Source organism: Falco naumanni, chromosome 11 (genome assembly GCF_017639655.2).
Source record: "Falco naumanni isolate bFalNau1 chromosome 11, bFalNau1.pat, whole genome shotgun sequence".
In the NCBI taxonomy this organism is placed as follows: domain Eukaryota; kingdom Metazoa; phylum Chordata; class Aves; order Falconiformes; family Falconidae; genus Falco; species Falco naumanni.
Genome location: NC_054064.1, coordinates 7,458,340 through 7,482,439, shown reverse-complemented (window position 1 = coordinate 7,482,439; position 24,100 = coordinate 7,458,340). Strand labels below are relative to the sequence as shown.

The 24,100-nt window shown below is 49.5% G+C and overlaps 1 protein-coding gene and 1 long non-coding RNA gene across 12 annotated transcripts in view; both read right to left on the bottom strand.

The window, feature by feature from the left end:
- The window catches only part of LOC121095731, a 36,534-nt gene extending 30,816 nt beyond the window's left edge, over window positions 1-5,718 (bottom strand). For both annotated transcript variants that reach the window (XR_005830190.1, XR_005830191.1), the window contains exon 1: window positions 5,334-5,718. This is a non-coding gene — a long non-coding RNA (uncharacterized LOC121095731). The remainder of the gene's footprint in view (window positions 1-5,333) is intronic.
- A 265-nt stretch (window positions 5,719-5,983) lies between these two features.
- Window positions 5,984-21,447, bottom strand: LOC121095729 (zinc finger protein 501-like). Of its 10 annotated transcripts, none has more exons than XM_040610921.1 (7): window positions 21,331-21,447; window positions 17,692-18,370; window positions 16,640-16,808; window positions 15,365-15,553; window positions 12,660-13,891; window positions 10,791-10,876; window positions 5,985-6,154 (listed from the first exon to the last, which is right to left on the bottom strand). In XM_040610921.1, exons 5-7 carry the CDS (start codon window positions 13,777-13,779, stop codon window positions 6,116-6,118), a joined length of 1,245 nt encoding a protein of 414 aa, XP_040466855.1. In that variant the 5' UTR covers window positions 13,780-13,891; window positions 15,365-15,553; window positions 16,640-16,808; window positions 17,692-18,370; window positions 21,331-21,447; the 3' UTR covers window positions 5,985-6,115. The 10 variants fall into 10 exon arrangements, with proteins under 10 accessions (XP_040466857.1, XP_040466855.1, XP_040466854.1 ...); XM_040610920.1 differs by lacking the exon at window positions 21,331-21,447 and adding an exon at window positions 20,848-20,881; XM_040610919.1 differs by lacking the exon at window positions 21,331-21,447 and adding an exon at window positions 20,840-20,876.
- Window positions 21,448-24,100: the final 2,653 nt, after the last annotated feature.

Here is a 24,100-nt window from a genome sequence, read left to right as displayed (position 1 = left end):
GACACATGCTTTCATTTACTGCATGCAAGTTGTCCAAGAGAGGAAAACCAGAGGAAATGAGCACCCAGGGAGCAGGCAGTGGGATGGAGATGGTTTTGTCATAGTCATACACCCACCTGGTGAGCGGTATTGTGCTCTGGACTGTCTTCAAGATGCTCTGAGTGCAGCCTGGGGGTAACTACATGCAAAACCCTGATGAGCAGTGCAGGACTGAAGGCTGCTCTGTAGTGGTTTTGTTGAAATATTACCTGTTGCCAGGACTTTCGGGGATTTAATTTCTGCTAATCCCAAATAAAAATTGTAGGCAGAGGGTCCTCAGTGCTGAGACTGCCTATGAAGTGAGTCAGCTCAAAACAAGGGGAAAGGTTTGATTCTGCTGCCAGAGAGGAGACAGAAATCCCTGCTGTGAGGAAGGGAAGGCTAAGCAGAGTGTGCAAGACAGGCAGTAAGAGAAGCAGGGAGGAAAAGCAAGAAAGCTCCCACACTGGACTCATGGGGAGGGACTTGCGTGGTGGCCAAGGAACAACCAGATGGTGACAAGCACATCTTGAAGCAGAAGAAAAGCAGGGATTTAACATAATGCACTGGAGATGAAGGTTGCGGCATGAAGTCCTGGGAGGAAGACGCAGGAAAAGCACCCAGTGAGCCCTACTGATGCTGGGGGTCTCTCCAGCAGAAGTGGCAATAACATCTAAAAGCCAGGAGCAGGCGAAAGCCTCCTGGTAGGTGCAGCAGGAGGCACAAAGTGAGCAGGCAGCCAGCGCTCTCCATCATCGGTGGGGAGGAGGAGCAGGGAAGGGCTCAGGCAGGCAGGGCAGCCCTGCTGCATTTCCTAGGCTGCTTTCTTCGATGCAGGCGCCAAGGCTGGGATGAGGGAAAAGGGCCCCACCTCTGGAGGCTCCGCAGCTGGGCCACTGGATACAGAAGGGTGAGCTAGACACCGACATACTTGCACAGCATGCCCTGCACCAGCCCCCCTTGTCTCCCACTGAGGGGCCCAGGGGGCTGCTCCTGCCCCGCTGGCGGCCCGTCCATGCTCATCCATCAAGGTAAGGCTCTGCCAGCTGGAGCTGGGGGGAGGCAGGGGGGAGGCAGGCAGGCAGGCCTGAGGGTGATGAGAAGCGATGTGGGTGGGGGACCCCAGACAGGGCACAGCCAAGAGGCTGCTGGGCTCTGTTCCCCTCCGCAATGAGACCTCCAAATGCCCCTGGCAGCCCCTTGCAGACCAAGGGTGGATTACGGTCTCTGGAAAGCTGCTTCGGAGAAACAGGTTCGCCCTCGCGGAGGGGGGGTGTGTGGTTTTCCTGCAGGTCCTCTCCCTTCTCTCTGCAGCAGCAGGCTGGACAGCCTGTACACGCTCCCCCATAGCTTTCCCCTTGGGGAGCAAGGACACAGATAAAAGTAGGGCTGGCATTTCCCAGTGCTCGCAAGCGCTGTCTCTGTCAGCAGCAGGCCCGCTCAGGCTCAGCCAGCTGGCTTCGAACTACCCAGCAGCCTCTGAACAAGGCTGATGGGGGATACTAGTAAATCAGCATCCAAAGAGGAATTCACCGCATCTCCCATCAGTGACAGGAATGGAGCTTCTCCCTTTCTCTGCTGGGGTTTGCAGCTGGTTTTGCCTTCCTGAGAAACGATTGCTCAGATGCCCCCCTCCCCACACCTCCCCAGCCCTGCAGCAGCATGGGGAACAGACACACGTTGCTCTTCAGACTCCACAAGCAGCATAAGCTCCTCAGGCCATTTTACCCACGCGCATGAGCAGAGCCCGCTGACCTGTTTGCAAAACTGCAAAGAGCACTGGTGAAAATGCACTGGTCACATGCCAAACCTCCCCTCCTCGGCACTGCACACCCCGCAAACAGCAAACCCAGTGCTTGCTGGCTGCATCTGGCTCGCAGTCAGGGTCTGATTTTAATTCTCTTTAAATGTTCTGCATAAGAGAGGGGAGTAGAAATGTGGGTGCACTGCTGCTGCCATGCCTAGGGGCAGGAAGCAGCTCGGCTTGCCCACATCCACTGCCAGCAGCACACAGGACATCTGCTCTGCCAAGCCAGCCCAGTGGGCTGTCGGGCAGCTTTCCCACCTTCACCATCACAGCTCCAAGATGTCGTCCTTGGTTTCTCACCCTCTTGCTGTTTTTCTTTCTCTGGAAATGCTCTGTGTGGCCACATGACCTTTACTAAGATGATACTTTTTTATACTGCATGATTCTGCATTAACATGGAGCTCTTTTCTCTGCTGGGCCCCTCCAGGATGGAGGAAGCGGCTAGTGCTCACTTGGCATTGTAACATGTCATCTCCTTAGCCATCAGGAGAAACAGCCACCGGATCTGAAATCTGGCAGAGTATCAGGGCCTCTGTAATTAATAACATCTGTGTTTTGTTTCCTGGTAATTGTGTATTTAAAAAAGTGGGAAAATCGTGCAGAAAATAAAAATCCATGCTTTCAAATAAGCATTGTAGCCATTAGAAGAAGGAAAAAGGACATCAGATCTAAGCATAAGTCAATGTGACCAAAGACAAGATCAGCCACATTAAGAAACAGCTGCCTGGTTGCTTTCTGTGCCTCACACTCATCATCCCCTCCTGCTAAAAATCCAGGTCCCCTACAGCAATGGCTCAGGGGGTGGAGAAGCCTCAGAGGCATCCATGCTTGACACAGGTGAGGAGCACAGCAAGCCCCAGGCACCCTGAACATCTGGACCAGGAGTACACCCATGGCAGCCTGGAGGAGAGGAAGGGGATCTGACATATGGCAATGTTGATGAGGAGGAAACCAAGGAGGGCAACTAGAGTGGTCCAGGGAATGGCCCAAGGGAGAAATGCCAGGGGACCCATTGTGCCAGGAAGGTGAAGTCTTCTATAAAACCTTTACCGTTGTCAATGCTAATGGCGTGGCCAGGAAGCTGAAGCTGCTGGTGAGCTCATCTGAGTGGTGAGCTCAGCTGCGGGGAACCCTTGTGCCAGCAGCACACACCCCGGATGGATGGCAGGGCCACCAGGCTCTGTGGTGCTGAGGACACTACAGTGACCCTGGGCAGCAACTCTGGCGAGGCACCCAGAGACAGCCACTCCAGCCACGTCACCTGGTGAGCATCAGCTCTCACCAGCACACAGGCCATCGTGCCAGGGGGTCTGCAGAGGTTCCCCCTGGAGAAGCATTCCTACAAGTAGCCCAGCAACTTGCTGAGCCACCAAGAGATGCACAGCCCGATGCCTGTGAGCTCTGCGGCAAAGCCTACTCGCACCAGGGCACACCGCACAGCACCACTGCCTGCACACAGGTAAGCAGCCCTACCAGTGCCCTGACAGCAGCACAGCCTTCACCCAGTCCTCCCACCTCGCTTGCCACCACCACACACACACTGGCAAGCAACTTTTTGCCTGCTCCCATGCCTTCACCTGCATGGCCACGCTCAAGCAGCACCCGCCAGCCCTGGTGGTGAGTGTCCTTCCATGTCCTTCCGCATGGACGATGACACCCCCCAGCACGGCGCAGAGGAACCCTGACTTTCCCATCACAAGGACAAGTGGTTGAGGGAGAGCTGCACAGCTAGAGGAAAACCAGGCTGCAAGTGCCTCTGCACCCCAGGGAGCCCCCAGCCCATGGCTGACGGGGAAAGAGGAGGTGGTCAGCAAAAAGCAGGCTGATCTAGCACTGGGCAAAGAGGCAGAGCTCAGTCACTCGTGCATTATTTATCTCTGATTACTCTCCCTCCAGGAAAAAAAGGATCCCAGCCTGACTGGCATGGCATCCATCCCCCTGGCAAGGCTGAGCATCCTGCCCCAGCCGTGCAAAGGTGCTGTACACGTTCCACGGGACGGTGAAAATCCCAACACCTCTATGGGTTAAACAAACACACACTGGGTTTAAATTCCACATGGAATTAAGTGAGGAAAACTAAATCAAAGCCCAACCCTCCTGTGCTGCCAAACAGATGAGCACCGCAACACACAACCCTTTCACACAGAGTATGCTGGATATGGTAATTACAGGCAAAATATTTGCACCCTCGCTCTCCTCTCTGGAGAGCCTCTTTCCAAAGCAGAAGTGCACTGAGTGTTTCTACGGCAATAAGCTGTTTTCCGAGACCAAAACAGGGACTAGACAGTTGGTAAAAATGGTTTCTCTCAGGTACCTGATAGCTGAGGCAATTAAAAGAAAATTAAACTGACATTTCTAACTTGTAGTGTAAGGGAGATGTGCAGTGGTGAAATAATTAAAAGTTACTGCTGGGAACATATTGTTTTCACCTGTCTACTGTGAAGAACAAAAGGGCAAGAAGCATTTTAGGCGCTTTTTTTTCTCTTTCTTACTTGATAATTAACTGCTAGTTATTGCTGCGTCCCCAAATGCTAAAACCCAAGGGTTTTCCAAATGACAACAGAGATATTTAGAGGTTGGTACCTGATTTATTCAGCCTTACTTGGTGACAAACAACATCTTGCCAGCCAGATTCACATAAAGGGCTCCGAGCTTCACTGTCTGATTTAGAGCACTTGCCTGAAAGGCCTTTCCAGCAGCTGCCTGGGAGCAGCTCCATGATGAAGCTGCAGTCCCATCCCTTGCTGTCTTACTGCCCAGCATTATTTGCTTCCCACCAGTTACGTTGGTGTACCAGCTGCACCCGAGCCTCTCAGGCAGGGGAAGCAGTTCTCTGGATGGGAGCCCACCTTGGAGCATCCTCATGCAGATAGGGCTCACACTGCCAGCTCCTCCCAAAAACTCAGCTGGCCACCTCTGGGAGAGGGACTTCCCAGCTGTTTTTCACAACTCCACGAACACAGGGCTTGGGAAGGAAGATTCACCCCCCACCTACCTGAGGGTCCCATGGGGCCAGAGGTGGGCCTGAAAGACATGGAATGGTCAGGGGACACAGCAGATGCACCTTGCCAACCTCTTCAATTCAGCAAGGGCCCTGGCATCTGGGAGAAAACTGAAAGCCCCTTCCACCTTTCTCATTAGCTAAAAGCGTGTTATTTATTAATGCCTGCTCACCAACACCAGGTCTGGTCAGGATCCAAGACCCAGAATGCTCTTCACATGAACCTCATGCTTCTTGTCACAACCCCAAGTCATCCTTGACCTCATCATAACCTCCACCAGTCCCACTTGGCTTACACTTCAGCCCACCACCCAAGGGCACCCCTGCCTCTGGCCCTTCCTTCCATCCCTCCTGCTATGCCAGCCCAACACCATGTTCACTGGAAGGAGACAAGAACACTACAGGAAAGCTTCTGGTGGTGTTTCCCGAGTCAGAGTATCCCCAGATTTTAGTCTCTCTCATGCACAGCAAAGCTGAGTATACCCTGAGCTGGTGTTTAGCACTGACCTTCCAGAAGGGAGAACAGGGCTCTGCGTGGTCTTAGGACAAGTATCCCCTTCCCCCACAAGGGAAGCAGGTGTCAGATGAAGCCCAGAAACGTAGTGGGTTTGTGCTGCTGCAGAGTCCATATCACTCTGCTTCAGCCTGTCCGACCTCCAGCATGCCAGCTTTTCCAGGAACGGTTGGCGGACCAGTCTGAAAGAATAAGGAAGTGTCCTGGTTTGGGCTGGGACAGAGTTAATTTTCTTCTTGGTAGCTGGTACAATGCTGTTTTGGATTTAGTATGAAAATAATGTTGATAACACACTGATGTTTTAGTTGTTGCCAAGTAGTGCTTACTGTAAATCAAGGACTGTTCAAGTTTCCCATGCTCTGCCAGTGAGACACAGCGCACGAGAAGCCGAGAAGGAGCAGAGCCAGCCCAGCTGACCTGCACTAGCCAAAGGGCTATTCCATACCACAGAACATCACGCTCGGTATATAAACCGGGAGGAGCTGGCCGGGCATTAGCAATTGTATTGTGCATCACTTGGCTTTATTTCCCTTTAGTTTTATTCCTCTCCCTTCTCTCTCCTTTTCATTACACCTGTCGTTGTTATTTTAATTATCAAATTGTTCTTATCTCAACCCATGAGTTTTACCTTTTTTCCAATTCTCCTCCCCATCCCACTGCAGGGCAGGAGAGAGAGCAAGCGGCTGCATGGTACTTATTTGCTGGCTGGGGTTAAACCATGACAGGAAGGTGCATGCTAGGCTGACTCCATCACTTCCACTGCCAGGGGTGGTGGTCATGTCTTAAAGGTCTGTACACAGTCAGCCAGCAAAATCTTTACAAAACAAGACAGAAAAGTCACTTAAACCTCTTCCTCAAGGTTGTTTCCTGATAAAAGAAGAAAAAAAGCAATTATAGCAAACTGTAAAATAAAAAGGAAGTCAGGTCAAAAGACAGGTGAATGCACAAGGCACTCAACAAGGCTCTGGAAATTTCTGAAAGCCCTCCCAAATTTGCTTCCCCCTCTTCAGTATGAACAAAGCAGATCAAGCTGGGCCTTTCCCCGCTCAGAGCTGGCTGTCTTCCATCGCAAGAAAACACATCAATTTGAGGAAGCACATCCAGAACGAGAGCCATCCTTGTTTCCAGTTTGGAGTGGAGCAAAGGTCTTTCGCTTTGCCACCTTAGTGGGTCAGACCTTTACAACAACACTGCTGCCAGCACTAACCCCCTGTGCTTTGGGAGGATGTCCCACATTGCTCAGATGTTACTTCTGGATTTCTTATTCTGCCCTTCAAAGTGGCAAAAACCTGCTTGAAGAGCCAAGCTTTGCTCCCAGACCACCTGGGCACGCAGTGCTATTGAAAACATGTAAATATACCTGTAAATGATGATACAGAAATGTGCTCATAATAAATGGGCTTGTACTGTAATAGTATTGTAGCTGCCAAGGACAGGGGGAGCCTAGCTTTATTTTTCACTCTTGTAGTGATTACTGTCTGATCATTTCAAACTGGATGCTGTGTCACAGTATGCAAACAGAGAAGGAAATAATGTAGTTAAAACTGGGGATATTCTTCGTGTTTACATGAACTCCACTGCCCTGGAGCTATTTTAAAGCTGCTGTTCCTCTCTCAAGTGAATACACTGGAAATAAATACTCTCTGTCTACTCATGTATGCCATGAACAGTTTGAAAGAGAAACTGTTGCACTTCTAGCTCACATGTGCTGCTGTATTTGCACAGATGCATAGCATATTTCCGTGTCTATTACTGTATGCAAGGACTGTGCATCTGCACATGTTCAGAAGTGAAGCAGGACACAAAGTCTTGCAACTACTCACAGATGTCTTCTTATACCTCAACCCAAGCCTGCAGGTATCCTGAGGGGTGAGGTTTGGTACGTGACAAGCAAAGGCTGGTGGTAGGCTTCGCAGAGAGTATGCAGGCAGCCTTGTCTCAGCAGAGGTTCTGTCTGCAGGACCATGGTCACAAACAGGGACCTCAGCCTTCTCCACGTAGTGCACTTCTGTCGTGCTCGCACGCTGCTGCGCTGTAACCAGGAGCTGATGTGCAGGTGAAGACAGGACAGCTAACCATCCCTCTGCACTCAGGAAACACAGCCCCCAACCCCCCAGCTCTCTGGGAAGGAAGCAACTCCCAAAGCCTACTGCACCAGGTGAAAAACATCCCCAGTCCGCTGGATTCAGTGCCAGCAGCAGAGGCAGTGTGGTGTTAAATGCCCGGATTTTCCCACAGTGCTCCAACACAGCCGTGCCTTCTGGCAAGGTCAGCTTTCATCCAGCACATATAACACTGTGCCAGCAGAAATATTTCCGTGGGGTTGCACTGAACCACGTTACAGAGCACAGACTCTTCTCAGTGCAAAAATCAATGCCTTTTTTTCAGGCTCCTGGGGCAAACCATTTCACACAGTCAGCAGACAAACTTCCACAAGCAAGTTCACCTTTTTAAACAAGGTTAGCTGGATTTCATATTTATACAACTGGTCCAAGAGCTTCTTAAATGCAAGAGCTAAGACATACATACTGGCAAGCTTCCTAAGAGGTCCCACAAGGAAGTTCAGTTAGATCACACTTTAATCTTGTGGTCTGGGAGACTGGATGCTGTATAGTACCTTCTCCCAATTCCCTTTCCCCAAGATGAAAACAAGTCATCCATCACTCACACCACTTACCCATCAAAAGTCTTCACGCCAAATCCTTTAACAACTGCTGACACCTCAAGTTTTAGTAACTCCTCTTTCTAAATTACTGTCAATCGACCAGGCAAGCCAAAAAAACCCCGCTGAAGTCACTAAACCATCCCTGCTGACACCACCAGCAGTATTTTCAGGAGCAGCAACAATGGTCAGAGTATCGAGGAAGAAGAAAATTAGCACAATCTCTTTCAAGCAGGAGAACAGAGGCTGGGCAAGCAGGTGAGCAAAACATGCTGACTCTTTTGGGGTAAAACTTACCACACTCAACAAAGAACATCCTTGCATCGAGGAAGACATCTCTTTTTAAGACATGCCAGGTGGCTATTGGGAGTAGGTGTTAAATGGCAAGCTGGTGGCGAGGCTACCTTCCTGCTACGTGTGCATGGCTCTGAGCCCAGGGACCTACTCCTTAAGAGTCCCTTGTAGCCAACAAGATGTGTGCTTGTAGCTTGTACAGAAACAGACCTGCTCAGAATAAATTACCGCTCCTGCTTTCAGATTTGAAGCAGGAAAGCAACAATTATCCTTAATAAGAAGAGGAGCTGATAGCTCTGATGTTTTCCTCTAGCAGATAAACAAGAGGAAAGCCATTACATGAACTGCATGAGCACGTTCATTTGTGCTCCCTGGAAAACAGCACTGCCACATAGCAGCAGGCAGTTCAGCAGCACAGCCACCCTGCAGTGAATTTGCAAGTAGACTGCTCTCTGGTGCAGAGGCTGTGTTACCTGCTTCATAGGCTGGCTCCCATTCAGTGGTTGGTTTTAAAAGTTGGAGGTTAGATGACCCTAGCCTTGCACAGGCCCACACCTTTTTAACTTTCTCAAAGCATCAGACACAGCTGGGACCACCAAAATAATAAAAAAACCTGTTTTCCCTTCTATTTCCACTATGTTATCCTAATGAAATATTCATCTGCCCTTCTGTTGGTGAGACCTCAGCCCCTGCTCGTTTTCAGTCTGTAAGTAAGGAAACCGCAGTGGAGGCTCCTTATGCCAACAGAAACTTCACAACATCAGAGGCAGATCATCACATGATGAAGTCTCACTTTAAATAAAAGCTGCCTACTCCAGAGATTTCAATGCACTTTGCTCAGATTAATTGACAAATGATGGATTGCTTAGTTCTCCCTGTTTACATCAGACTCCTGCTTCAGACTCCTCCACACCGGGAGAAGGCAAATAGTGTTAAGAGGAGGATGACACTATACAGAGCAGCAGAAAGACTGTACAGTAGTAGCTTTTCCTTTGTGCAAGGTGTTGTACGTACACTCCACAAGCACAGGTGTATTTACCATGCAACTCCTTTGTTAACAAAGAAAATAGTACCGTAGCTGCCAAGGACTGGCCGGTGATTCCAGGTCAGTGAGGGCCAGGAGTCTGCAGTGCTGGAGCTATTCTAACTTCTTAGTCTTGGGACAATTTTCCTGTGATGGAAATGACTTGGGCAGAAGTGATGTAGTGAGGGGACAGGAAAACTAGCAAAGAGCAAAGCTTTTTTCTACATTCCACCGTTCACAAACACCATCCAGCAACCAAAAGTACTCGCACAATCGGGATCCCCTGCCTAGCCCAGAGCTCCAGCGCCGTGCTTGTGTCCAAGTGCTTCCCGTGATGCCCCGGCAATGACAGCCTGTGAGCGAGTCCTCTGCACAGCACAGTATCAAAGGGAACTGCTTCTTCCATGGCCTTTACAGACACAAATGAACTAACAGAGCTACTCTGAGTCAAAGAAAAATTACTTCTACTGAAACCACACAATTCAAAACCTCTCTAATGAAGCAATGCTGTACAGCAGGTATATTTGCTCACTCTCTTCCAGCTTCAGCTAGCTAATGCGACTGATTATGTCTGTTGTAGGCTACCAGCAATTCGGACTGACACCGTGAGAGCATCAGGGCCTGGGAGACATTTCCAAACCTTTATATTAAAAATGTGAAATGCTGAAGTGATGATCTCTGGGTTAGATTTAAGCTCCAAGGAATTTCCTGTAGCTTGCTCAGGAGTTAGTGGAAGTTTCTTTGAAGAGGGTTCAACACACTTTTCCCAGAAACCATGCCACATTTTAATTACTCCTTTCACACATTCAAGCACTTTATATGCAAGTCAACCTTCCAGGCAAGTATCTTTTTAACAACCTTTTAGTTAAGCCTAGTAGTTTTCATTTCACCAACCATTTACCCTTCCCATTAAACAGACCTTTGTTCAAAACACTTTCACCATTATGCTCTTACAGGTACGAATTCCACCAACTGCTAACACCAAAAAGCAGAATAACTAGATGTTCCCAATTACCACAACTGTCTAAGCAGAACAGTCACACAACATGAAGGTGCACATAGTGCTGAAGTTTAATTGGATATTAAAACCCCCTACAGCAAGAGCACTGCACACCTGAAGGAGAAGCAGAATGCCGAAAAGGGGAGACTGCAGCTGACAACTTCAAAATGGGTTTAGAAGATAAAGAGTGGAAACTTATTGCATGATAGCTTCTGGAATGGCTTTGTCACCTTGCTATCTGCCCTCACTCCAGGTCATTTCAGATTGTGTTGAACAGCACAGTCCCCCCAAATCAGCACTGAAGATGTCTCTTTGCAGATCATTTATCCACAGTCTCCTTTTAGCCAGGATTTTTTTCATGCAAAGATCTCTCCTCTTAGAGACACTAAGCAGCTCTCAGGTAAGACTGACCCTTTGGTGAGGGGCCCTGTCAAAAGACCTTCAGAAACCTAAAACCGTACTGGAACTACCTGCAGAGGGGAGTTTGGAGAAGTCTCACTCACAGCTGTAGCGAATGCGTATGGTACGCGGGGTCCAGCCATCCCGGCAGAGGTATCTGCATTACAAAAGTACATAGTTTCAGACAACATAACACATCCTTAAGAAGTGGGATGCAGATCAGCTCCCTAATCTGGAGACTCCTTTGAGGAATGAAATTAAAATGACCCATAAGTGAGGCTGGGAGAATTAGTCTCCCATTCACAATCAAGCTAAAGTGCTGCTGTGGATGGCTGGTTGTGCTTGATCTGAGCCAACGACCTCACATCAAACACAACAGTATCCACAGCTGTAAAACGCCTGCTCAGCTGTTGCACGGATGGAAGGTGCTAAGCAACCATCACCATTTTTTACACTATGAAACATGCAAACAAATGGCACAATCAGTACTTTACATTAAATAGCCTGGTAGTAAATGCAAAGGTACATTACCCTGAAGCTTTACTTTCACTCTGCTGCACAACTTCCTGCTGAAAAGGCAGAATGCATTAGAAAGAAATTAGTGAAATTACAGCAGCTGGCAGGGGAAAGGAAGCAAAGCTTTCTGACACGGAGAGGAAATTAAGGCTGCAATTTAAGGACAAACTGAATGATTCTACCACAGTGGTTAACCGTAGATGAAGTGTCATTACTAAGTTTCAAAGTTTAAAACCCCACTGCTATAGCTGAGGCAATACATACCTCTTTGGAAGTTACAGCCTCAGGGGATTTGGCAGCACCTGCCTGAGACTGCTGGGCTAGTTTCTAAGGAAATTTTTCTTCACTAGACGTTTGAACCTAAATCAAAGTGAAGAGCCTCGCAGACGCTTTAGGTAGTGCTCAGACATGTCACAGAACACAAAACGTGGTTTTGTTATGAGAAGCTTCCTTGTGTGTGAAAACGTTTAAATGAAGAAGATTCCAATGCAATGAGTAGCAAAGGCGGCTTAAATTTGGTCTTCTGCTCTTTGCATTTTGTGTTCTCAAACATCTGCTACTGTATTACTCAGCTGGACAGATTTACAGTGCACTGTTCCATCAGAGACACAAATCTATTCAAATCCCTCACCCCAAGAACATACACCATCATAGCGAAAATAAAGCTTTTTCCATTATTAACAGACATTCAGCTAATCACACAACAGTGCATGTGTACTCCCTTAGACAAAAACATTTATGAAACACGGCTGGTAACTGTTGAGTTTATTAAAGAACTGTTTTGTGGGTGGTTGTTGTTTTTTTTTAAATAACCAACAAGATACTTCCCTCCAAATAAAAAGAAGTACTAGAAAGAAAAATTCAGCAGAAAGCAAGGAGAGAAGGGGTAGAGTGACAACTCTGGACTGTTCTGACTTAGCAAAGACCTGCAACAACAGATCTTCAAACCCAGTGCCAAAGAGCCATCCCACGTGAGGGTAGGGCCAATTTATCTAGTGACCAAGACTGCAGAGAGAAGTCTCATAGCCCGTGCATCCTTGCAAAAAGCTCAAGCTGATGCATCGTCAGTTCAGCAAATCGAGGCTGTGTTAGCACATGTGAGTGATTTCAGTTGTCTTAGGCCTCACATTTCATTGCTCGGTGGTAATTAGGTTATTTTTTCACACAAAGCCAGTTTAAAGCCAGTAAGTGCAATCTCTACCAGTACAAGCTGCAGAGATCCCCCTGACGAACGAGGGTTCCCTGTCAGCCACTGCTAAGGAGTGGGTCTGGACTGGCCAGAGCGCATGCAGCGGAGTGCTTTCTCCATCCCAACCAAGCAGGTTTCGTTCAAGTAAGAAGCAACCAAGGAGACGACAATCACAAATGAACAAAGAATTAAGATTTGTCCAATTTGTGTGTGCGCTCATGCCTCCGTAGGGTACCTGACTCAGTGAATGAATGACCACAGTAATTGCAAGAGTAGGGCTTCTCTCCAGTATGAATGCGGTGATGGCGCTGGAGCGATGCCAGCCGCGTGAACGTCCCTCCACACTCCTCACAATAGAAGGGACGCTCCCCAGAGTGAGTCTGCTGGTGTCTTTTCAGCCTGAGCAGCTGGACGAATGCCATGCCACATTCCTGACACTTATAGGGCTTCTCTTGCCGGTGGATCACCTTGTGTTTGGAAAGCAGGTTAGGCTTATCGAAACCTTTGCCGCATGTTGGACAGGCATAAGGTTTATTATAGTCATCTTCCTCAGACTTCTGGTTCTCTGCACAAGGCTGATCAGTGTACTCAACAGTGTGCTGGTTACGGTGCACGATCGACCACGGGTTCCTAGCCATGCCATTTCCCAAGATCACCATGGAGCGCTCTATCTTGTGCACATTGCGTAGGTGCCTCCAGACATCGGCCGTGCGAATGAAACCCTTGTCACACTCTGGACATTTGTGTGGCCTGTCACTAGAATGAATGAGCTTGTGCATTCGCAAATTTGCCGCACGGAAGAACTCTTTGGCACAGACAGGACATCGGTATGAGTTTTCCACAAGGTGAGTTCGCTTATGTTCCTGCAGCTCACTCATACCCTGGAAAGCAGCACCACACTTCTTGCACCGATACGGCAGAGCTCCCTCGGGGACAGGCTCCAGGTCCTCATCGAACACATCAGCAAGAACGGTATTTTTGCTATCGTCACGTAGTCTGTTCTGTGGTTTCTTGGACTGCTCAGAGGGACAGTGCTCTGAATCTTTATCTCCACACTGCAGGTCAAACCTGGTACTGGAGGGGACGAATACCCCAGCTGTACTCTCACCTCGATGCTGGTAGGTCTCATAGGTTTCTTTGTCTTCACACTGCAGCTCTGCAGGAAGCTCCTGCTTACCTGAAGGTCCAGTAGAGTTGCAACACGGACTGCATGTCTGTGAGTAATTCATGTCTACCTCCTTCTGGAGGCTAGATGTGTGGCCCACCTGCTTAGTGGTCTTTCTGGAATAATGTGAACGCTTCTCACCTGTGTCACAAATGCTATTCTCAGAGTCCCAGTCTGCATTCACATCCATCCTCCAAGGCGTACTCTGTGTTCATCTGCAGCTCATCAAAGATGTGTATACCAAGAGCTTCAGGTCTTTCATGGGAAGTCCATCTCATTCTCAGCTCTCTTTACAGTCCTACCTAGAAAATAGAACACCCATTTCATCAGTGATTTTTCTGATATTAACAGAAGACAGTTACCACAGTGAAGATTCTTTTCTGATTAAAAGAATGAGACAGACTACTAGTTAAGCGGTACAAGAAACAGTCTTCTACTATTATACAGGTAGAAAACATACATTCAGCATACAAAATACAGACAATGTTTAATGAAGTTAAATCCTCTATCATAATCCAGCCTTCGCTACAAATATAAATTGATAATTTCCACTTTGAATTCACCTAAAGATGAGAAAACTTCAGAACTCTGGGGTGCAAACACTTTCAGCCAAGTCCTACATCACAGCTGCCTCCACCACAAGACCTTGTTCTGAGGATTCATGTTTAATCTTTGTTTTTACCTTGCTAAATATGAACTAGGAGTGCCAGTCACAAGCCTCAGAAACTAGTTAGGTAATGCAGTGAGACCCAGAAACTGTGTCAGTCAAACAGCCAAAACCAGAAGCAATGTGTGGAAGGGGGGGGTGGGTCTGGAGAGCTCAGGAGCACCACCTTTGGTCTCCCACCCTGACCAGAAATATTCTGCCTTGGGGATATATGGGGTCCCTGTGCCACTGCCAGCTAGCACCGTGCAAAGAGGACCTATGTAAGGAAAAGCATGAAAGAGCTGTCCAGAGAGTTACTTAGAGCTCTCCCAGGCTTCAAAGCACAGCTAGCAATCCTGCAGAGCTGGCCCACTGGAACAGCTTCAAATTCCCCGGGTAAACCCCCTTTTGCAGACCAGCCTTGCTAGCAGAAAAGATAAGTAATGGTAATTGGTCAGAAATACCAGTCACACACTTTCTTGTGAAGATCTTTTTGTTTATGCCATACAAAAGCATGGATTTGCAACAGGTTTTCTAGATTTGTCCCAGCAGCTGCTGTTGACAGCAGCTCCACAGGGAGCTTTCACTCACCTGGTTTAAACCTGCATTCACACTGAATTGCTAGTCTAAGCTCAGAAACTGCATTTTTCCTGTCCTGATGGATACCTTGGCTGTTCCTCCAACTGCCACCTTCTCCCTCACACCCACTTTTTGTATTTCCTTTACTCCCACTGTTTCTTCACTTCCTCTTCACTGCTTCTGTCTAGGTAACTTCTCTGAATATGAACACACATACATACGTGCAAAAATATACATGTTAAAATGTACATAATTCCACATTTCCATGCATACATACATATAAAGCTTGTCTATTTAGTTTCAGTAGGTTTAAATAGTTACAAAGGCACTACAGCAATGTGCATTAAGTGAAAGGTCTTATTCACATCTCAGAAAGACCAGCTTCACCAGAGACACAAGCTGCGCCTTCTTCTGCTGTGATACAGAAAACAAGCTGAATTAGTTTTCTTCATTACTCACTGCCTGGAACGGAATGGTTCAGGTCATCCCCCAACTTCAACCATTCCTATTAATTTAATAACGAGTGCATAAGCGCAGAACCGTTGCTCACCTCCTGCACGGGCCGAGCACCTCGAGCAGCACAGCGCCGGCTCCCAGCCCCACAACTCATCTGGGAGGTCCTTTGTTGCAGAAGAACTTTTCCAGGGATGCTGGCACTGCTTGGCTTAAGCAAACTCCTTGAGACAGGCCCGGTCGGTTTCCACGGGGGCTGGGGGGGATATTTACATCACGATGCGAGCTTGAAAAGAATAATTTAAAAAAATGAAATAAATTAGGAAAAATGGGATTTTTTTTTCGTTGTTGCTGCTGCTGCTGCAGCCAGAACGAAGCCCCCGCCTCCCCCCGCAGCGGGGGGCCGGTGCCGCTCGCTCGGCAGAGGCCGGTGCCACCCCCGCCGCCACCGCGCAGCCCCTCGCGCCGGCGCGGAGGCCCCCGGCGGCGGCGGCGCAATCGCAGCGCGGCCCGGCCCGGCCCGCAGCGGCCGCCAGCGGCGGGGCGGGACCGGGGCAGCACCGCTCCGGTAACGCCGCCCGGGGGGGGGGAACCTGGACCCCCCGCCCCGCTCTCGGCGCCCCGTTTCAAACTGCTGCGGCAGCGGCCGGGGGGTGCGGCGGAGCCGGTCGCTGTTCCAAAGCGAACGGGCGCCCTTCCCACCCGCACCCGCTCGGACACCCGGTGCTGCGGGGACCGGAGCCTTCCTCCCGCTCCAGCCCGCTGCAAGGCGCGGGGTGCTCCCCCCGCCCCCCGAAACGGCAGCACCGCGCATCCTCCCGCAGAAGTTTGGCAGCGATTGGATTCACTTTCAGGCTTTGCTTCGCGGGATGGAAGGGGCTCTGCGCCCGCAGCAGGGCTCTGTCCGTGGCCCCCGCCTCTGCGCCCCGCTTCCAGCCTCAGCCAGGATTTCTTCGCCCCGGATTTCTTCACCCTGAGTACCATCGTCAGCAGAGCCTCACCAGGGCCTTTCACAGCAGCACTATTTCCTTGTGGGAGTCCTTTGCCCAACACATCCTAGGATCCTGTCTGCCTTTTCCAGAGCCACAGTTCGAGCACAGTCCGTAGGCCTTCTCAAGCTCCTTTCCTCCACCCCTTACAGCTCTGGAGCAGAAATAGTCACCATTTCTCTACCACCATTTCTAAAAGACCTTGTTCGTCCGTGGCTCTGCAGCCCTCCCTCCTGTTCATACTCCCTGTCAGGACATTTCATTCCCACGTGTCCAGTTTTACATTCCCGCCATTAACGGAACCCTTCAAGGTCCAATCCCCAGGATCGCTGTTGGGAAGCTCCAACTGCAGCCAGTGGTCCCTGACCCTCAGTGCTCTGTACCTCTCCATTATCATGTTGACCAGTTCTGTGCTTCCTGTAGTTGAAACGACTCTCCAACATCACCGTGTCACCTCGCAGAGAACTTTAACAGCACAGTTATGTTGCACAACGGACAGTGATCTTGCTGCCTTTTCTTAACAAAACTCCTACGGGTTTTGGAAATGGGCTTCTACAATTGAAAGCAAATACGGTACTGAAATGAAAAATTAACAAGAATGTATATTGTTGGCATGCAAATAATGGTATATAAGAATGCTCCCATTTCTACATTTTTCTGCTCTTACATATCTTTCTAAAAATAAACACAAAACCAGAAACTACTCTGCTGGGAGTTGATGGTGAGGAAACGTACCTAGTCCTTTCACACAGAAAAGCCAGCTACTTTTGAGAGCAGAGGGGCAGTTCAGTTTCTTTAGATCAGGCAGTTAAAAACTAAGTTAGCAACATTCCTTTAATGTCAGCCTTTGAATCCACAAGAAACTCACATGCTGCTCAGTATGGCAAACCTTGCAGAGAAAGAACCATTCCAACTCTCACCAACTAGGGGGAAAACCTCAGAGGATTTTCGTTATTTTTATTATAATTTTTCTGAATTAAAAATTCTTAGATGTTTCTTACTGCAACACAGTAGCTGGGCAGAGCAAAGGCTTTCTTCCACCTAGACCCAAGACGCACAGAACCATGCACCCCTTCCACCTCCCTTACAGAAGGGAAGCACACAACCCATCCCTCATTCATCAGTCCTCGTAAGGAAAACTCCAGTAATATATAAGCATATACAGCACCAATACCTCCCCAGCCCAGCACGCCTGTGTGGGACGCAGACAGCGAATGGCCGTTTTTAAAAAATCCAAATAATGGTTTATTATGACTAATACATTAAAACATGAGAGGATGTATGGAGGGAGGAGGTGCATGAGTCGTTCTGGCCAAGTGGGCTGTGCATCCTAACAGTGATGCTTTTGCAAACCAGCCCCAGGGGGTGGTGATAGTCTAGACAGCAACACTTAGCACATGTGCACAACAGCTCTAATTTAACACATCAGTCTTACAAGCATAGGTGCCCAGGTGAGTCCAGCTGGTCCTGATCATATCCAACAACTGCACATCCCTCTTGACTTCAACATGATACAATGGCAGCATTTCCTCTTGCAGCTGCCAAGGAACAGTGTAATGCAAGCAAGCAATGGTCTTCCTCATAGGGATCATGGAGGAAGTGACCAAAGCATCTTAGGTGCTCCAGGTCCTCCTCCTCCTCCTCCTCCTCCTCAAAAGCATCAATAAGAATGTTTTCATTCTTTCTTATCCTTCCTTGAGGTTCCTCAGAGCGTTCAGAGGAAAAGCATCCTAAACATTCATCTTCACACTGCAGGTCAAGGTTGTTGGGTTTGTTGAATTACACTTCTGGTAGTAAATTTCAGGTATCTCCTCTTCTTTGTACTGTACTATACAGATTTCTTGTCAGACTGAAGGTCTAGGAGGATGCACCTGGGACTAGAAGGTGGTGAGTAATCTTCATCCACTTCCAGCTGCAAGCTAGTTTTGCAGCCCACCCTTTCTGAGGCTTGCCTGGAATCACCTGAATGTTCCTCACTTGTCTGGCAACTGTCATTAACAGAAACGAAACCCGGCTCCAGCCTATGGTATCGTATAGTGCTTGCTTGTTAGTAATCACACAGTCAGTACAAATTCCTGCAACCTCTCATGGCTGGCTTCTTTCATGTCAGCTTCCTTGGGAAAAAAATAAGGATTTCATTATCTGCCAGGAAAAGTTAGTATTTAAGATGTCAGTTTAATTGGAAACACATTAGTAGTACTAAATAATGCAGTACACTCCAAACGGTGTCTCATGGGTCAGAACAAGGTCCATGGTCAACTCTATTCAACACACCATGTCTTCTGCTGTTAGTCCAAGATGAGGCAGAAAAGGGCTTCTATATACAAGGTTAATAAAACCAGCATGTACGCACGGCAACACCCAGACTGACAAAAGTGCCTACATACTCATAAAATTCATGGGCACAGTCCCCATGAGCCTCCTGCTTTCAGTAACGAAGAACAAACCACTCCACTAATGTTTCCCTTTTAACCTAAAATAAGAACCAAAATTTGGAGGTCTTATCTCATGTATATATTGGTCTTCAGCTGAATATACTTAGCTCTACCAAGTTCCAGATACTATAATTTTTCCTCCTAATACTGAGGTACTTAAAACGTACCCTGCCTTCTATTTCATAGTTCACATTTATAAGCACACAATTTCGTTAAATTCTGCATTCTAAGCCTATCCCATCAGCCTTGATGAGTTATTCCAGCACACACAAAAAATAAGCTATAATCCTCCAGGAAAAGGCAGCAGAAAAATAAGTGAAACACCTATCTCTTTATAATATACGATTCCTATTAAAATTACATTATTGGTGCTTTTTACCCATCCTACATTTATATTCCCAACACACATATATAGATGCCAAATCCTTCTTTTTATTTATGCTGCCTCATTTTATGTTTTTTAAATGTGAAGAGTCTGTCAGGACAGATGAGTATCTGTAATCTATTTGTCAGATTTGAGTAATTTAAAAAAATTTTTTTTGAAGGATTAGACTCTATGCTCCCATGTTTCTGTTAAATTTGCTAAAAAGTGCAAAATTGCTTGCTGTCACAATGGGAGCTTAATATATTTTATGAAGGGTTTATGATCACATCCCATCAAATTTGAATTTTTATTGGCCATATAGGTTTCTCCGCTGACATCTGGCTACTTTGTTTTAGGACTGTCATAAACACTTTAAACGTCTGAGAGCTTCAGACTCTTCTACATAAAACAAAAAAGCCCAACAACCAAGTTTTCTTCTAAGTAGGAGCTGAATTCAGAGAGACTGAAATGATACTTGACTGAAGCTTGAACTTTTAACTCTCCAGGGGAAAGATGGGCTCTCTTTAACACACTGAACTCTGGTGAAAGACTAGCAATAGCTGCTTACTGTTAAGAGAGACTGAATTCTGCAAGAAAACCATCACAGCACTCACCAGCAAGCGCTCTCCCACCAAAGCTGTTTGCACCACACGCAACATGCTACAGCCACAAAGAGTGAGCAGCCAAAAACCCCAGCAGTACCCTGAGAGCGCGGCTGAAAGAAGGTGCAGGATCCTCTTTCAAATCACCTGGACCAAGGTATTGTTTCACTATGTCTAGCCAGCTCCAGCCTGTTACAACATGGGTTTTTTCCGTGAACATTGCCAGGATCTTCTACGTCTTTGGGACCCAGTCAACAGGCATCTCATAAACAAGGAACCTGGAAGAAACGAACACGCTGAGAATGGAAGTCCTAATAACTACAGTGAAAAACAGATACAGTTACAAAATCTAGTCAAGCTGTAAAGAACATGGAACAGCTAACAGGAAGAAACTAAGCAAGGATCAAGTAACAACTTGCTGGCATGCTTTAGTTTCTTAAACTTGCATTTTCCTCTGCACACGCTGATCTAAACAGGCAGCAATTTTCTATGCAACGCTATTGCCTGACCTTCAAAACAACCCCCACCCAACTCTGACAGCTCAGTTCAAGTGCTGGACACGCAAGGCTGTAAAGGAGCCTGCAGAGCAATAACCTAACCCTTCTGGTGCAGGCCAGAAGGTGCACACACAAGAACAGACACGCTCTGTGGCTTCTTGCAATGACTGGCTGTGGTTTTAGAGCTGTATGTTATCTGCACGTGTACCTCATACACGCTTAGTTTTGAAAGCCCACAAAATGCATACACAAGCTTGTTAAAAAGTTAAAGGCAGGAATCTCTCCCTGCTGAACACATCTCTCAATACCTTTGAGCTGTACTCATTTGGTTTGTATTGTAACCTCTCGGTTGGTGACTCACAAAAGCATTTGATAATCTTTTCAAATAATCATTCGGCATAAAGGCTTTTTACTGGAGTACCTGACGAAGCAGACACGAGGACTTTATTTAGTGGTGCTTTAGGACAACGCAACCTCTCTGCGAGCTCTTTTTTGATTTAAAGGAAAACGGACCGAGCACCTCTTGAACTGCCGCTGGAGCCCGCCAGAAGGCGGCCGAGGGGAGCTGCCCAGCCCTGCGCCTCAGGGCCTGTCTCGCCTCGCTCCTCCCAGAGCAAAAGGGCGGGCAGGAGGCTCACGCTGCCCGCAGCCCGGCCCTCCCCGCAGCAGCCCCCGCCGCCCGTACGCCCTCACCGTGCGCGTCCGGGCCGGGCCGGGCCGGGCCGGGCCTGGCCGGGCCGGGCCGGGCCGTGCACGGCCGCCGCGTTCCCCCCGCGCCGGGCGAGGGCAGCCGCGCCCACCGCCCAGCCCGGCCGCCGCCATGTTATACCGGGACCCGCCTCAGGGGCGGGCAGAGGGAAACAGGCCGCCCCCGCTGGTGACGCGCCCGTGGCCCCGCCCCGGCCTGACGGACAGCTCCCCTCCACCAATCGGCGGGCGCTGCACGGCCGTGGGGCGGAGCCCGCGCTAGGAACCGTGGCGCGCGCCCCCGGACGACTGACGCCCCCAGGGAAACGCGGCCCTGAGGCCGGCCCCGCAGTGCCCGGTGGCGACACGCACCCGGGCCGCCGGCCCCTCACCCCCGGTGGCGACACGCACCCGGGCCGCCGGCCCCTCACCCCCGGTGGCGACACGCACCCGGGACGCCGGCCCCTCAGCCCCGGTGGCGACACGCACCTGGGCCGCCGGCCCCTCAGCCGCGGTGGCCGGCACAGCCAGAGGTCGGCCCTCATGGGACTGATACCCAGAAACCGGCCCCCGTTACGCCCCCGGCGGGACTCTCACAGCTGGAGAGCGGCCCCTGTCACGCCTCACAGTGTGACTGGCACAGCTGGAGGCCAGCTCCTCTCACAACCCTTTGTGTGAGTGACATACTCCTGTCCTACCCCCAATGTGACTGACACCGCCAGGGACACCCCCCCGTAACACCCCCTGTGTGACTGACACATGCAGGGACCTCCCCTGTAACACCCCCAATGTGACTGACACAGGCAGGGACACACACACACACGCCCCCGTCACACCCCCGGTGTGACTGACACTGCCAGAGGCTGGCCCTCCTCACCCCCCCAGTGGGAATGACGCAGTCACAGGCCAGCCCCTGTCACTCCCCCAGTGTGACTGACACCCAGACACCAACCCCTGTTATCCTCCAGGCTGACTGATACAGCCAAACACTAGCCCCCATCACACCCCTAGTGTGACTGACACAGGCAGGGACCTCCCCTATAACATCCCCAGGATGACTGACACAGGCAGGGACTGCCCCATCACACCCCCAGTGTGACTGACACCAGCAGGGACAGCCCCTGTAACATCCCCAGTGTGACTGACACAGGCAGGGACCGCCCCATCACACCCCCAATGTGACTGACACCAGCAGGGACCTCCCCTATAACACCCCCAGTGTGACTGACAGAGGCAGGGACCATCCCATCACACCCCCAGTACTACTGACATTGCCAGTGTGACTGACACAGACAGGGACTGCCCCTGTCACACCCCCAGGGTGACTGACACAGGCAGGAACCGCCCCATCACACCCCCAGAGTGACTGACACAGGCAGGGACCAGCCTTGTCACTCTCCCAGTGTGACTGAGACTCTGAGGCTGCCCCGCTGTCACACACACCCCTGTGTGGCTGACACAGCCAGCAACCAACCCCTGCTTCAAGCCCCAAAGCGACTGACACGTTGAGACCACTCCTGGCTCCTGATGCAGCCCACTCCCACGAGGCTGACAGACCCACTCCCAGTGAGACTGTCACCCAGCCACCAACCCTTGCCACCTCTCCAGTAGGCCTGACACAGCCAGACTCCAGCTCCTGCTACAGCCCCTCAGAGTGACTGACACCTGGAGACCAGAGCATCTTTCCACAGCTGTAGTCTGACCGACACCCAGGGCCACCACCCCGTCAGCACCCAGGACACAGGCACAGAAAACTTGATGGCCAATAGTACCAGCATGACAACCAACTCCCCCAGTATGCCTGACAGGGACCAGTTGCCTATCACAGCCCCTCACGGCTCTGATGTCTCTGCTCCTCGCACAGCCGGTGAGCCCAGGCCACGTCCCTCCATGGGGCTGAGGAAGCCTCTGCTCACAGGGGTCTCAATAGACACCAAGATACACAACAGGAGACAGCCCTGCCACGCTCACAGGAGGAGCACACTGTTCTGTAGGGTCCTTAGCCACGGAAAACACCTCCTCAGAGCACACAGGACTCCAAAACAAAGTGCCCAGTCTCCATGTTCAAGCCCATCTGCTCAATCCCTCTCCAAAACACGCCTGTCAGACAGGAAGGGTATCTGCCTGCTGGAGGTCTTCAAAATAAACACTTAAATGCCCACAAATTCCTTAACTGCCAGGTGAGAATCATTGACATCTGACTGTAACAGGGTTAGGGATGCTGTGGAACGGTGTGATGAAGCTCCTTTTCCTGTACCTCATCCCAATTTCAGGCTGACAACCTGCATCCCAGCTTCCCAAGATGTTTTTCTGCCCCCAGGAGTCTCACGTAGGCTCAACAAATCTAGGGACGACTTGTGTGTGGTTCCTAACCAAAAGGCACTGGGTTTGGATGACTGAACACTCTCCTGGGACATCGGTTCCATTGGTTATCGGTGCAGCCTTCATCGCTGCTGTCACACATGGTCAGCCCAAAGTTTTTCACATAAAATCTTCCGGCTGTACGTTAACACACATTTTTTAACAACACGGGATGCCTGGATACAGCCTGAGGATCCAACAGCAGCAGCTGTGCCCCCAAGCCAGGGAGTGTTGCGCCTGTTGCAGGCTGCGACTTATTCTCAAACCAGCCGAGCTGCCCACAGATAACAGAGAAATGACTCTACGAGAGAGTGCGAGTGCACAGTGTATATGAGCAATCCCCTAAATATACAGGCTAAACGGGAGAAGCCTCCAGATCCAGGACTCTTTGCTAAATCAAGTCAGGGGTATGATGCCTGTGCTATGCAGATGAGCTGTCATATTGTCTCCCACACAAGACCGTCTCCAAAGGAACCTACACCTACTGCAATTATCCTGCAGCATATGGACATTTATAGGTCAACCTGGAAAAAGTGAGAGTAATGATTGTCCAAAAAAAGCAGGAACCAAAGAATCTTCCAGTTTTATTTTGGAAATTGCAGGCATGGAACAGGCTCGATTATACCTGAAAGCCATTAGAAAATGTCAAATTGCCTCTAAAATACGTTAGAAGAATGCCTCCAGCTTTCTTGTGCAAGAAGAGAATGCAGTATGTAAATAAGATTCCCTAATAAAAATCTGTGCTGGCATGAATTTGCAAGTGCATTCTGTCTCCTGCAATGGGGACAGTCTGGGGTTTCACCCTAACAGCCAGAAACATCACCAGGCTGAAACCCTGACAGAAGAGCTGCACTTTCATTGCAGGAGCAACCGTGATGTATAATCCAGAAACTCCTCC

Excerpts from the sequence above, each read along its gene's own strand:
- LOC121095729 (XM_040610921.1), bottom strand. The coding sequence starts at position 13,779 with ATGGATGTGAATGCAGACTGGGACTCTGAGAATAGCATTTGTGACACA. Across the intron at positions 10,877-12,659 it reads TCATTCATTCACTGAGTCAG|ATACCTCTGCCGGGATGGCT; the intron begins GTACCCTACGGA and ends TTTGTAATGCAG. Across the intron at positions 6,155-10,790 it reads CTCCAAACTCCCCTCTGCAG|ATTTTGCTGGCTGACTGTGT; the intron begins GTAGTTCCAGTA and ends TGTTTTGTAAAG.